The sequence below is a fragment of the Lolium perenne genome, chromosome 5, assembly GCF_019359855.2.
Source record: "Lolium perenne isolate Kyuss_39 chromosome 5, Kyuss_2.0, whole genome shotgun sequence".
Classification (NCBI taxonomy): domain Eukaryota; kingdom Viridiplantae; phylum Streptophyta; class Magnoliopsida; order Poales; family Poaceae; genus Lolium; species Lolium perenne.
Genome location: NC_067248.2, coordinates 54,702,048 through 54,716,974, shown reverse-complemented (window position 1 = coordinate 54,716,974; position 14,927 = coordinate 54,702,048). Strand labels below are relative to the sequence as shown.

The following is a 14,927-nucleotide window of genomic DNA, read 5'->3' as shown; positions in this document are numbered from 1 at the left end:
GAAACATGTCTAAAGTTCATTCAGATAAGGGAACGATGTCCAAGATCAAAACATAACTTTTACTTTGCGGGTGTAGAAACCCATTTGAAGGACAATATTGTACAAATTATTGAAATCTCCATTTGAGACCTGATTTGAACAAATGGTTTTATTTTTTTTACTAGATAAACCAGCGGAACTCAATCATGATCTTGTGTTGCCCATAAGTTGTTTGTTCAACATATCATATTTCCACGCTCTTTAATAGGATTGAAATAGATGTCAATGTAGACATTGTTTTTGTAGATCCCGATCTGATGATGCGAGTCCCCGCGGTTGGTGCTAGCTGTGAAAAAGAGGTGGAAAACCATATTATGCTCCATTGTTTATAAGGTTAACGGGGTGGATCTTGATTATATCAGTTTACCTTTTTTTTTGCTTTGGATATCCTCGCGAATATATCTCATGCTCTCGAGTGACCATAAAATTTAGTAGTTATCTCTACGCCTTCCTGGTATTTTAATCCGTAAAAAATGAGTTAGCATATTCAAACAAGATTTAAGATACCAAGAGAATAAATTCACATAAATTGTCATAAGTAACAACCTTGAGAGATATAATCGGCATGTAACCAAGTTCTTCAGTTGCTTTGTTGCAATTGAATGTTCTATTTAGTGTTACATACTTTATCCTTGAGGATGTAAGCATGTGATTAGATTGACGCATTCCATAGAGTTTGTTAAGTTTATCTGAGATCCACTCTAACACATGGGTTATTGGTATTAGAATATATGAAGGTATCCTTATTTTAGATATGCTGCAAAAAACAAAACAAGTCAGCTATATATAGTTTGCAATTTACCTGCTTTATAATAAGAGATCAAAGTACTCCTTAGTTGTAGGAAGCTACGCTAATCGAATTATTAAAATGTGTCTTACTAATAAAACAATATTATCTCTTGTACATATCTACATGACATATGCAAGTACAAAATTAAATAAATACATTATAATTTTCTACAATTGTTTAAGAAAATGGTATACTTTATGTACACATGCAATATTAGTGTCTTTCGAATTACCGAGAATATATTTTTAGGAAACTATGGAGGGACAAGATAGTACATGCATGTACTAAATTATATAATTTTGTTAGCCCTTTCATTAATAAGGAAATAAGAAACCAAGAAAGGTACTTATTTTATATCAATTAGAGAGAAAGGAATGAGCACCTTTTGTATCCCAGTTCTTCTAGAATGGAATATAAAAAGTCCCACATATTCATTGGTTCCATATTAGTTATGAAGTAGGCCTAAAAAAATTAGTAGTGTTAGGAGAAATAATAAAGGAGAACGAATATATTCATGTTAGTAAATACATACTTTGCCTCCACTCTTAGTTGCTCCCACTTCGGTTGAAAGAGTTTTCTCGGCACATATATGTCCATGGACAACATTCTCAACATACACAAAGTCATCATAATTCTTCCCATCGCCAATTATTATCTGCAACAACATGTACAATAATGTTATGTGGACCAATATAATAATGTTGAGTAATTGAGGTATAAATAGGCCTTGCTGGACCATCTATGTTTGTGCATACTTTCAGTGATAGAGTTAGAGTTACGACAGATCTTATGATTACATATAAGATCTTGTAGATAAAGTAGGTAGCTTAACATTTAAGTCTAAATCTTGAAATGGATCCATCGTACCATAAGGCCATGAAATCAAGAGAACATCCCCACATCCCTATTCAAGTCGTCAGAATGAGAAAATGTTGAGTATCTTGGGTCACTGTGTTGAATATTTTCCAATGATTCCTCGTCCAAGCATCACCGTAGATTTAGTATGCGTCACAAAAATATCCTAGTTAGTTTCTCATCTTTTCACCAAGAGGTTTATAAGATATAATTCTCCAGTGAAGGGGCCAATCTTGACACCACGATCATTGGTACCACGATGGTTTGATGCGTGGTATAATGGCTAGGAATGTGTTTTTATTGTCCAAGCACGACATGTTTTATGGTAGTTAGCATATGACTTGTAATGGATTTAGAATCTAGGTCTTGATTTGTGATCCTCATAAAAACTTGAATCCTTGGAAAGATTCCTAGTGTCCTTTTTATAGTTCATGATCCTCCTTAGTAAGTCGTTAATCTGCCCTAGAACTTCATCTCCATGTTGTAAGACTAATTGAAAATTGCTTGCAGGCGATGAAATAATTGTTGTGTGCCATCATAGTGTCATGCCACTGGTAATACTTGTGGTGTGTTGAAACATGATGTGCCACAAATAATCCACTACCAGCCGTGTGGCTTTGGATGTAACACACCACCAATAAGCCATTACCAGTGGTGTGGCCTTGATGTAACACACCACTAGATTGTTGGTAAAGTGCTCTGATTTAGCCTATCTGACTAGTGGTGTGTATTATAACGAACACAACACAAGGGCCACTAACCCTATCCATATTAAACGGACCCGCGCCTTCGCCCTAGTCACTGAATCCTCTAGTGCTGCGCGCTTCCACCCATTCTAGTCCAATGCGATCTTTTTGTCTCTCATCGCCACCTCCGCTAGATGCCGCCCCTTGTCGCCGCCCACCGGAGCCTGCTCAGTGCCGCTTAAAATATGTGTATTTGTATCTTCCTCCCCGTGCAGCCACTACCACGTTCACGCTCCGTTCGGTGTCCTGCAGCTCTGTGTAGCCATCACGGCGGCGGCGAGATGGCGCCACCAACATGGTCAACTTTTTGGATGAATTGTTACATTAATTGGTAGATGAATTGCTAGAAGAATTTGTAGACGAATTTGATCAACTGGTAGATAATAGTCATATGAATTTGGTAGATAAAGTGATAAACTGTATAGATAAGTTGGTTAGATGAATGTTTTAAAGTGTTGAAGAATCTTTAGACATTCAACGCTCTTTGCATAACATGATATGGCTTGCTAGGTATGCATGACTAACTGTGAATCCAGCTTTTCGGCGGGTATGTCACTTAGTGTCGATCTCTTAGAATGGTTGAAAAATTCAGTGGTAAAAACTATGTTTTTCACATACTTGTAAACTTTTTTAGTTTTCTTTCTCTATTTTTACCATTTATTAATGTATTTTTTTGGTTCTCATTTTGTTCCATGCAAAGCAATGTTCTTGTTCAAGATTAGCAGAAGAGAGTTTGCCCTTTATAGGTGCCTGTAAACATATATAACATTAAAATGGAGAAAGGATGGCAAGGACCCACATTGCAGGAGAATGGTTGAATCAATTCAACAGTGATAAGGTCATCAGGGGGAGAAATGGTGTTTTCTATTCAGAGGACAAGTGCCCAATATATTTAAGTATCGCACACCCGCCCTACGTTTATAAGCAGACCCTATGTGATTATATGCCGGGCCATCCCCCACCCCCACACACTGTTTCGGGCGAATGACTGAAGCACTTCGTCGTTCAACCCTTCCTACCACCCCTAGGTCTTAAAGTAATGATTTTGTTAATGAGATGAACTAGCACCCCACACAAGGCCACCTCACGATGCCACGTGGGGACTGTCTTCGTGCAAAAGTTAGCTCCAGATGTGGGGGGGGGGGGGGGGGGGTTCGCCGCGCTAGGCTGGCTTTAAGATCCTCATGTCGCACGTGATCCATCGCCATTCGGTCACATGGGATGCCCTGACATGGCGTGCAGCCAGTTCACAACGCTAGTCTCCACGGAGAGGTCGCATGTCAGAGGGCTTTGTGTCTTTGTCCTCTATCTTACACAGCTTTTTCTTAAACCTCTCGGCCCTACATGGTGGTGTGCCAGTTCACAACGCTAGTCTCCACGGAGAGGTCACATGTCAGAGGGCTTTGTGTCTTTGTCCTCTATCTTACACAACTTTTTCTTAAACCTCTCGGCCCTACATGGTGGTGTGCCATAGTTAAATCTCTAGGCACACGTGTGGGTCAGGCCGCATCCAACGCTTCTGTCCCGATATAAGTTGTCCATAGAAAAAGTAATCATACATGTTTATTCACTTGATGTACTCTCGGCACATTCATTTTGTAACTTTTCAGAATAAATTTTTCACACTTCCGAAACTAGTTCAACAAAATAAAATGCACATGTTACGAAAATAACAAGGTTATGTGTAACTATCGCTGAATCTGGTAGAGCTATAAGTAGTTATGTTCTTCTACAACCGTTTTATATCCCCCTTCAAATAGTGACTTCGACAATACGTGCAAATAAACTTTGATAACAGTTTTGGATATAAGAGAGACAGAGAGAGAGAGAGAGAGAGAGAGAGAGAGAGAGAGAGAGAGAGACTTATTTGGTTTGGTTGGTTAATGATAGTTCTAGTAGACTTGAGGAGAATATTATTTGCATGGTGTCATATTTTATTATTTTTCACTTATTGCTGCAGAAAATTTATAGTGAGGGTTTATTATATATGTTATTGTTGTTGGGTATGCTAGGTGACTGTCTCGACTCTCGACCTACCCAGCTAGCCCAACCGGAGACCGAAGAGACTTAAATCAGGCTCTGTGTCCTGTTCTCCAAAAAAAACTAGCCTATTAGGGGATCCCCTTTAGCCTCATAAACTGCTCTCGGTCTTCTTTCACAATCGATGTGTGACTAAACCTAACAATATAGATTGGGGCAATTATGTTATATTTATTCACGAGCGAAAGTACTAACTGTGATCAACCTTTATAATTGCTTCCTATGATGTGTGTGTGTGTGTTACTATGTGCATCCCTGTTATGCAGAGGCTAAATGTAATACTTAAACATTTTATGTAATAAAGTGATTTTTTAAAAATAACTTTTATAAAAAGTATATAGTTACAATCAAGTTAAGTTTTGCAATATAATTGACTAAGTACTCACCATCGTTCCTCCACAAGAAACTAAAGCTGGTACTACCGTGTCACCAGGACCAAAAATAGTACCAGGACGTATGCAACATGTTAGAAGCTCATCCTTGTCGTTTGCCTTCATCACTAGCCTCTCTGCTTCTGCTTTTGTTCTTGTATATGCATCAGGAAACTGAACACGGGAGTAGGAAAATATGTAGTTAGAAAGGTACAAACCTATTCTTGGCCTCCTCGGTCTCACGAAGGTTGCCAGAGATTTATTAAAATTTAGATGTATTTAGACACTAAATAGCATCTAGATACATCTAAAAATCTGGGAGAACCTTCATTAGACGGAGAGAGTATTTGAATAAAAAGAAGAATTGAGAATGGTACGATAAAATAACCACGTAGAAGGTACATTGTAGAGATTTATTTTTTGCTACTTTTCATCAAACTTTTGTTGCCATCATAAAAGATCATAAATTATGCATATACTATGAAGCTAGATATATTCAGAATTTTCTATGAGGGTATACTTTTACTAAAAAAATGGAATCAATACTGCAGTGCAAACTTTCCAAAACGGGACACTCGAGGCTGTTTTGCGCGCCCTGAATCAGAAATGAGCAATGCGAATCGGTTCTCTTGGAACAGGGTCATGGAACAACGCAAGGCAAGCCAGCTCAGAGAAAGACTTGTCTAAGCGGTCGATTTTGTTTGACAGACTCCATTAATTATTCCCGTGACAGTATGTAATAGCAAAACCAGGTATGATATACATTGTCTAAGCTTCACACTTCACACAAAATCTTCAAAATAGGTTTCCTTTTTAATTGTATGCCCAGCCATTCTCTTTCTGGGCAGAAATCTAGGTTAAACCCAGAATATTTACAGCTTCCACCATATCCTACTCTATGTGTCGTACAAACAACCACTTGAACATTGTTTTTCCCCGTTTTCATTGGGTGATGGTCTATTTTATTGCAGTTTCAGTTACTTGGTCATTTGATCAACTATTTATTTGATCCTTTCAAAATACCACTAGCAGATGGGTTCCACTTGCCAATAGTTCAATTGATGTAATGTTTTGTATATCCTTTACGGAATCATAGAAATGTATGTTATGTTTTTTATGCATACTGCGATGCAATAGACGAATTTTGCATTCAGCTGGGATCCTAAAGCTGACCACTACGGCCCGATAGGCGCTCCCCCGTAGTCGCTCCGCGTCGCCCCCGCGGCGACAGGGGCGACCCCTCCTCCTCCCCGCCTCAGCCCTCCCCCCCCGCCCCTCCCCGCTGCCGCCGCCGGCGCGAGCCGCCGGGCAAAGCCCGCGCGGTGCCGGCGGCGGTGGCTCTTCTCTGCGCGAGCTGCAGCAGGCCTCGCGGGGCGGCCTGCAACGGCGTCGGCGCCCCTCCTCCTCCGGCCGGCGCGGGGTGTGCCTCCGGATCCTGGCGTGGTGGCGGCGCAGCACGGCGGCCCAGACACCGGTGCTGGCGCGCCTTCGACGCCGGGGCGGCCGTGGCCAGGGGTGGCGGCGGCGGGCCCAGATCTGGGCCGGCGGGCCTAGGTCTGGGCCCCATCTGGGCCTTCGCGGGTTGGAGGGCCAGGTGCGGCTGGAGCTGCTGGGTGTGGCCTCCTCCCTGGCTAGCTGTGCTGGTGGCCGGCGCTGGGCTACCTCGGCGACCGGCGCGGTCCGAAGCCCTGTCTAGCTGCAGTTGTCCTTTGGCAGGGGCAGGGACTTGCAGTTGTCCTTTGGCAGGGGCAGGGACAGCTTGCACGATTCTCTCGGGTTTGCTCCGCTTGACAGAATCCGGGTTCGATGGCTGTGTGGGTGGCGCCTCATCGGAGTGGCGGCAAGTCTCGTCGCCACAAGTTGCTTGATTCCCCCGGCCAGTTGTGACGCTCGTGGGGACGACGCGTCCCGGAGTTGCGCCTGAAGGACTGGTTGGCCCGCGAGGTTTGGCCGGCAGGGACGCTAGCGTGCGCGACGGTGTGTCCGCGAAAGCACCGCAAGGCTACGGCCATTGCCGGCCACGGCGACGTCTTTGGATGTCGTTCACCTTGTTGGAGGGTGGCCATGACACACGTCCTGCCTCTGGTTGCCTCCCCTGGGGCACTGTCTTCGACCTTGCTGACATGCGTTCTCTCCGAGGTCCTCCTCGGAATACCTCTAGTCGATGCCCTGCGTCTTGCTGTCACTGGCTTCATATAGACGGTGTTCCTCCGGTTTGCGCGGCCTCTCTCGTGCCTAGGGTGGCTGTCGGAGAGTGTGTCGTGGCACCGGGGGACAACGGTGGTTCTAAACAGCCGGTGGCTATCCTGATGGCAGGTGCAAAGCCTTTGGCTTTCCTTGGGGTGGGGTTAAGACTTCCGCGAAAGCATTGCACGGCTCCCCTGTGCCGACAACGGCGACGCTCGTGAGCGCCGTTCCCCTTCCTGGAGGCGTTGTCGTGAAGTTCTTTCCCCCTTTGAACTCTGGAGGCTCGTATGCTCACTTGCGCCGTTAGCCAGCTCCCTCGGTGTGGGTGGTCCTCTGCATGTCGGCCTTGCGCCAATCCAGTCTGGTGCGGCTCCACGGAGTGGCGGCTCGTTGCTTGAAGTTCCAGCCGAGCTGCCGATGTTTAGCTGTAGTCTCGGGCGTCCATGTATCTTAGTTTAGGCTATAGCTTTGCATCGCTTGGGCTTGTATCGTTAGCTGGCAACCCCAGTTTTGTTTCTTTTTCTTTCCTTTGGTTGTTCGTTGTATCGTTGTACGCCTGGCCGGTTGATGGCTTTGTTAATTCAAAGTCGGGCTCATCGAGCCTTCTGTTTAAAAAAAGCTGGGATCCTAAAGAGTACTAGTGCATTCTATTCAGAAAGGTAACCTTTTCTGGATATGGTACTGATTCATCTACGTCGAAGAGGCCATGAACGCCATCGAATACCACACCACACGAACTAGTGTATATGAGCTTCTTAACCTTGCATGCCTTACAAGCATCGATGACATTCCTTGTCCCTGTTTTAAGAAACGGAGAAAACAGAGGAAAATTGTTTCTTAATTAGTGATCTGTAGTTTCATGCATGACATATATATTTTTACATGAGTATATACATCCAAATTACGATTCAAGAAAATAATCTTACTAACCTTCGAGGTTCACTTTATAATGAAGTTGGATGTTGTTCGTTGAAGGATCTGCAGCAGCAGTGTGGAAAACAACATCCACTCCTTCAAAATCTGCGCTGCAGAAAATATCATGATTATATCTGGGTATGGACTATGGAGTCAAAAACTGAACGGTCATACTGGGAGGAAGATGACTTTCACAAGACGTCAGCGACCTTTTGTTCATAGTATTCTTACTTTGGACTAGTTCATATGTTTATTAAAGAATACGAGTAGTTTGATAAACTATGGTCGAACATTGAACCTTTGTCAGGCCTTGTTTGGTAGTACTGGAGTTTTTATGCGGATAATTGCGATAATCTCGCAAAGATTTGGTGAAACTCTTAGCTTCACCCAATCCTCAAATAGCTATAAAATCTCAATTTCCAATTTATTAGATAGGGGTTATACATTGGTTATTAGGAGAAGTAAACTTGGGTTTGGGAAAATTAGAGAAAAATGAGGATTAAAATAGATTAGTAATCTAGAACCAAACATATTTTTAGAAACAAGTGAAGATTTGAATTTTGGTGGGGATATTAATCCCCATGAAAAATCTAGTACCAAACAAGGCTTTATAGGTTAATCATTTTTTTAAGGATTAGCAGGTTAACTCTTGTTTTTAGTTTTGGGCAGCTAATTCAGTTAATGCACTCTTGTTCTAGGTTTATGGTATCTAAGTTCTTATCTCCAGATTTAGATCCATGTCGCTCTATTATTGGGTCGGGCTTGGACCATAATTAGTTGCTTCATAATAATCGTTTAGATAGGTGACACTCCGATTCATGCAGGGGAGGAATGAGTGATAAACAAAATCTTAGGTTGACATAACATACAACTTGAAATTTTGGTCAAACCTTAGTTTTCGTTACTAGATTTGGCCACTAAGTTTAGCACGAGATTGAATGATCGACATGAACAAGCTACCTTTGGTCAGCTGCGCTAGGTCGCAGACGTCCGTTGAGGCGTAGACTGCACGGCCATCGCGGAGGGCGGCGCCGAGGAGCCCCTCCTTCTCTGCGTTGTCGAGGGTGGCTTCAGGGGCGAGGTCCGTGATGCGCACGCACCACTCGCCTGAACGGAGCAGCGCTGCCACCAGATGCCTCGCCATGAATCCCCGCCCGCCGGTGACCGCACACCACTTGGACTCGGTTGACATTTCTAGCTAGTCGTAAGTGCGCGTTGTATGTGCTACCTCGCATGTCCTTTGCTCCCTTCATTTATATAGGCTGGTCGACGCATCTTTTTTTTTACAGGAACTGTTCTTTCTTCCTTATCAAATTAAAGCCATAAGAAGGTGCCATGTGTCAACACAAATCTCAAAGAACCTGATCCAACCTTCTTCTCCAAATACACCTCCATCTTGTGCAGTTTCAGGCGTCCAGGATTTGCCAGAGACAACCGCCGTCATGGAGGAAGTTGGCACTGCTTGCGGCTGAGGCAGGCTGCACAGCAGCTCGACGCCTCATGTCGAGCCAGGACAGCACTGGCTTTGGCATCGACACCGCTGTGAAGACTGAGGTTGGCCAGATTGGATCACGACTGATTGGATGAGGAGGAGGACTAGACTGGAAAGGAGAAAACGTGCCAAAATAAGCATGGCCTCCTCCGGCCGCCGTCGAATGGCCTCCTCCGGCCCTAGCGGCATCGGCGCCTGTGGGCTAACCTAACTAATTGATACTTCCTCCTATCCGTATTATTTGAGGCTAATATTGTGTATCTCTTTTTTTTTGCGGTTTTTTTTGCGGGTAATATTGTGTATCTATGTGTAGATATATTTATATTAGCATAACTAGGACAAAGCCCGTGCTTCGCTACGGAGCAGCCATTGGCGTCGCCTGTACCCTGCTCCTCCCGTACAAATTACCAGCACCGGCGCCGTCCTAGCCACCTACTCCTCCCATCCACCAGGCTACGCTTCGTTCCAACCATATACTCAGCTCGACCACACCTCGCTGGTCTCCATCCACAACGACCGAAACACCAAACCTAGAGCACCGCGACATGCACTGATCTAATTCATCGTCGCTCCACCAGGCAGACCTGGGGATCCCCAAGAATAGTTGCATTAGACGGCGGTGCATCCGGCAGGGCACGATAGTTGAGAGCTGATGCAAAGAAGTTTTATGTTTATGTCGTTAAAATAATAATGTTGCTTTGTATGTTGCGAAAAAAATCTATCACGAAGTTTTGCAAAAAAAAAAATGAAAATACTTGCCTTTTCGTTTTCCTCAAACCCCCTTTGTTTTACTATAAATCATTGAAAAAAAACTGAAGGAAAAGCCCCGGCTACTCCCAGACAAAGCGGCCTAATCGGGCCCAAGGTCAAAGTCGACATTTGCATGATACCCTTGCGCTAGGGAAATGGAACTGGCATGTGAGATCGGAGATCCTCCTGTAGCAAGATTTTTCCTCTATGAGCGCCGCCACTTTCTCACTCGGTGTTGCACACTTGAACAACTCTCACGGGTCTTGTGGGATCGATTTAGCAGAGCATTACCCCCCGTGGTCTCGCTCATGGCTTTCCTCTCACTCGGTGTTGCACACTTGAACAACACTCACGGGTCTTGTGGGATCGATTTAGCAGAGCATTCCCCACGCCATCATCACTCTGGTCTGGTCCTCAACCTTCTGTCTTGCTTTTGCCGCATCCACACAAAGAGGCAATTTCCTATTTCGTGTTTAATTAGCTCACAATACCACATACTGAGAGAGGCAGGCAACCGAAAGTCAATTCCTTCAAGATCATCAGATCTTATCTTATACCAATCAATACTTATTGCTTACCAAGGCTGCTTGGTGATATTCTGCTGATTTGCAGCGTATATAAACCGGCAGGATTTACTTTGAATAAACAAGGTGGGACTAAATTAGGGATAGCGATTGTCTCAGCTGGTTCGCATGAATTTACTGTAAATCCCGTGTGTGTCTTCGGCCCATTGATGCGAACCAGGTCCGCAGTCACATGGCCCAGACCGATTTTGTACATACCGGATCCTACCGCAAATTCCGCGCGTGTCTTGTTCGGGACGGGGGAAACAAATGAACCGGTACGGTGGTATTTGACCGTATTATGCCATTTAGTGGGAGGGCAAAATGGTCTAAAAAAAAGCGTTGACGAAACTTTTTGGCAGAAACCTTAGCTCCTTTATTATTAGGTATAGATATGTATCGGATGGAGTATAAACAGATCTTTTCACGAGAACAATGAATCCGGCCAAAAAATTCGGATTCATTCGAATATACCTTACTATATTAAGTGAAATAGGAAACGTATGGTACAATATTCGTAAAACTAAATGTGGCGTGGTGGTTTGGTGTTGTCTGAGGTTCGTCAGGACGTGAGATCCATCTAGTACTAACAAACGCGCAATGTTATCTTTTTTATCTAGTTAACCGAGTTTTGCGCACATATTTGACAACTAGGCATCGCTGTAATCCGAAATCACAACCTATTGCTAGTGGAAGGAAAGGTACAACCGCTGCATCGCATGCGAAGCACGGTAAGTTTTTGCTAGAAATTTATTTGTTTGACGCCAAAAAAATTGAATTCAAAATTTGTTTGAAAAATCTCGTGCGAGAAAAACCCAAGATTTCCGAGATTTCATGGTAACCGTATTTTCCGGTGTCCTCCGGTAAAACTTTTTACCGAGAAAAAAAACCGATAACGGACTACAGCGGGTTAATTTTGTTTCCAAAATAAGAGAAAAAAACCCAAAATTTCAAGGGCCCGTACGAAAATCCACATAGCAATTGGGCACGCTCATACTTTAGATTTCCCCAGAATAAAAAAGCTCAATTATATACAACATTTTTACTCCCATGTCGCCTCCGAGGCGACACAAACGTAGCCCAACATCATCGCCAGCGCCGGCTTCCTCCCCTTCTACTTCTCTCAGTGCTTACGAATGACGCTGCCAGGCAAAGGTTGGCGGCGGGTTGGCGGTAGGGCTTTCTGGCTCTCAATTCATTTCCCGTGGCTCATCTCGGCAATGTCAAAGGCAATTCTAAGGTACAGGATGACAATAGAGTGGAGCCAAGAAAATTCCATGGAGGATGATCTGGCTGGGAGAGAGATATTTCCGCTACGTGTGGAGTGCATAGCGAGGAGCGGTAGGAAAGAGGGGATTTAATACGGAAGACCTCTGGTTTCTTATTTTGGTAATCAGACAAGGACTATATGGAAATCAAACAATTTTGGTGGTGCTCATCCTATACCGACCATTGAATATCAGGGTGAAAACCTAAATCTAATCTTTATTTGTTGTACCTGGTAATGATTTTGTAAGACTTCAGATTTTATCTAGAGCGAACTCTTAAGACCTACTGATCGGACGATGATGATGCTCGTGTATTGTTCCATCCTAGAGACGGTGCTTTTGATGATCATTATAATGAGATAGAAACCATTCGTAGCCTAGACTTGGCCTTACAGAGTAGACACAACCACGAGGGTATGTATGTATATGTGAGCGTTTACGTCGTGTTTCGCAAAAAAGAAAAAAAAAAGATCACACACAGACACCTTTTCAAGACCACAAACCAATCACATCCTAGCTAAGAGTGCAAGGGACTCAAAATTATTCCTTATTATGTTTTATTATTTTTGCATAATATAATTTATTCTTTTACACTAGGTTACAAACAATTTAGAAGTGTAGCAAGGCAGTTAATCACGCTAGTTCCATACATAATATTTTGACAACATATTGATCATCGAGCGAAATGCTTGATGAGCAATCCAAACCAACAAAAAACATATTGATCTGTTTTTGATTGCCTCTACGGCATACATATTCCTTTCCGTCAGGCCGGCAGGATCCCAGTGGCCTTAGCGTAGTCGACAACGTCGTCGTATATCTGCTCCAGGGTCTTGTACCTGTACTCGAATCCTTCCCCGATGAGCTTCGCCGATGAAACGCAGATCCTCGGCCTGTCCCCCAGATCAGCGACGCTGCGAAGCAACAAGCAATAATCAGTTAGCCGTCAGTACAGGAACGCTCATTAATTAATTAGTACAGCACGAACTGGTGATGGTGGCGAAGTTCCTACCGGTCAATGTTCACGTTATACTGTGGGTAGGTAACTGCCAGGAAACGGGCGATCTCTTTGGCGGTTGTGTTAAGGCTGCAACAGATGTACCGTCCACGCGCGGACTCCTCCTCGGCGACGAATATTTCGGCACGGCAGAGGTCGTCAACGTGAACCATCGGGATCGAGCCGGTGGCCATCTCAATCTGTTTCATGGTTTCGATCATGGCCTCATCTCCTAAGTGGTTGATGTTCAGAGGGTTAGGCAAAGAAAAAACCACGTTTTTATTATTTGACCAACCATCAGGAGAAGAAAATACAAGGGGTGAAATCAAAGTTGGGGATAAAGAAGCTGGAAGACATGGGAATAAGGGTTACTAATTTATAAAGTTAAACATCACAACCTGGAGTTAGGCAATTAGTGGCACTGAAATAACTCTGGGTGAATGAGAAACAAAGAACTCACCGGATAGCAAGGAGAGGATAATGGGGATGCTCGTCTGGACCTTGGGGGTCGGCGCAGCGCCGACGGTGACGACGGGACAGAGGGTGACCAAGCTGATGCCGTTCTCCAGGGCGAACCTGCAAGCTTCCTTCTCCAGCAGCACCTTCGACACCGGGTATGCCTGCAGCACGACAGCCAGCTTCATCATTTCAACCCATCCATCAGCAGAGCATGTACAAGGAAGGACGCACCCAAGCACCGGATTTGACGAAGGCTCTGAGGAACTCGACATCGGACCAAGACTCTTCGTCCAGCACATGCCCGTCGCCTTGCAGCGGCCTGCTGGAGACGGCGGCTATCGACGATGTCAGGATCACGCGCTTCACGCTGCCGGCTCTCACGCATGACTTCATCACGTTTAGCGTTCCCCGCACCGCTGGCTCCACCACATCTTTCTGCCATGGCCAAACCAAGAAAAATAAGAGTATGTGGATGTGCTGTGTCATGGGTCATCACGAACAGACAAGGATTGTTTTGGTTGTATCGACCTTCGTTTACCTCCGGATTCTCTGGGTTTAGGTTCATTGGAGCAGCAACGAGGAAGGCGTAGTGGCAGCCGGCAACTGCTTCGTCGAAGCTGCCATCGATGTCCAATTCGGCACGGAAAATCTCCAAGGGACCGAGGCTTTGCAAGTCGATGAGGTGTGAGTTCTTCTCCATGTCATCTGGGTACAAAGGATACATCATTCATAGGCGAAACAGAACTCTCATATTTTTCCATCATCGAAATTTATCTCAAGAACTAGATTAGCTTCGGGTTCGTTCTTCAGACAAGATTTAGCTAGACAACCTCTTCTTGCTGGATTTCGAAAAGGTAGGAGTATCAATTTTTCATGAAATGGAAGATCACATGCATGGAATATACAAACCTGGGTCTCTAACTGTCGTCTTGACAGAGTACCCCTTGTGAAGCAGCATCTTGATGAGTGCTGAAGCGATGTAACCGTTCCCTCCGGTGACGCATGCCGTCTTCCTTCCACCAGCCGACATCTTCTGCTGTGTTATGAGCTTCTGCTGTAAGGAGAACGATGGTCCGCTCAATCACCTGGATTGATGTGGGGAGAGGTTTTTTGGGGCAGGTTGTTGTTGTTTCGAGGAACCGCAGTATAAATTCACCCCAAATATATTGAACGGACGATCAATACTTGGCATCGGCCGCGACAATGTCATGGGTATCGAATTCGCCATGTTCGTGCACATTAAAGTAAAACATCCATATATCAAATGACATGGATCGCAAAATTATTTTAACTAATACCACGTGCACACGCCAAGGAAAAAAATACTCCCTCCGTCTAAAACTAGGTGTCTCACTTTTGTCTAAATATGAATGTATCCAGATGCATTTTAGTTAGAGATATATCCGTATCTAAAAAAAGTTGAGACGCCTATTTTTGGACGGAGGGAGTGGTACT

General features: G+C 44.3%; 2 protein-coding genes across 4 annotated transcripts; both read right to left on the bottom strand.

Annotated features, from left to right (window-relative positions):
* Window positions 1-9,187, bottom strand: LOC127319506 (3beta-hydroxysteroid-dehydrogenase/decarboxylase). Of its 3 annotated transcripts, XM_051349481.2 has the most exons (9): window positions 8,904-9,186; window positions 7,959-8,048; window positions 7,693-7,826; window positions 4,857-5,015; window positions 1,362-1,484; window positions 1,212-1,291; window positions 586-796; window positions 408-490; window positions 1-327 (listed from the first exon to the last, which is right to left on the bottom strand). In XM_051349481.2, the coding sequence occupies exons 1-8, from the start codon at window positions 9,133-9,135 to the stop codon at window positions 443-445; spliced, it is 1,077 nt and encodes a 358-aa protein (XP_051205441.1). In that variant the 5' UTR covers window positions 9,136-9,186; the 3' UTR covers window positions 1-327; window positions 408-442. The 3 variants fall into 3 exon arrangements, 2 of the variants coding, with proteins under 2 accessions (XP_051205441.1, XP_071675981.1); XR_007862539.2 differs by lacking the exon at window positions 586-796; XM_071819880.1 differs by lacking the exon at window positions 4,857-5,015 and having other exon boundaries at window positions 8,904-9,187.
* A 3,369-nt stretch (window positions 9,188-12,556) lies between these two features.
* On the bottom strand, window positions 12,557-14,660 carry LOC127319508 (anthocyanidin reductase ((2S)-flavan-3-ol-forming)). The gene is made up of 6 exons (XM_051349483.2): window positions 14,382-14,660; window positions 14,011-14,177; window positions 13,704-13,907; window positions 13,474-13,633; window positions 13,029-13,245; window positions 12,557-12,930 (listed from the first exon to the last, which is right to left on the bottom strand). The coding sequence occupies exons 1-6, from the start codon at window positions 14,500-14,502 to the stop codon at window positions 12,783-12,785; spliced, it is 1,017 nt and encodes a 338-aa protein (XP_051205443.1). The 5' UTR covers window positions 14,503-14,660; the 3' UTR covers window positions 12,557-12,782.
* Window positions 14,661-14,927: the final 267 nt, after the last annotated feature.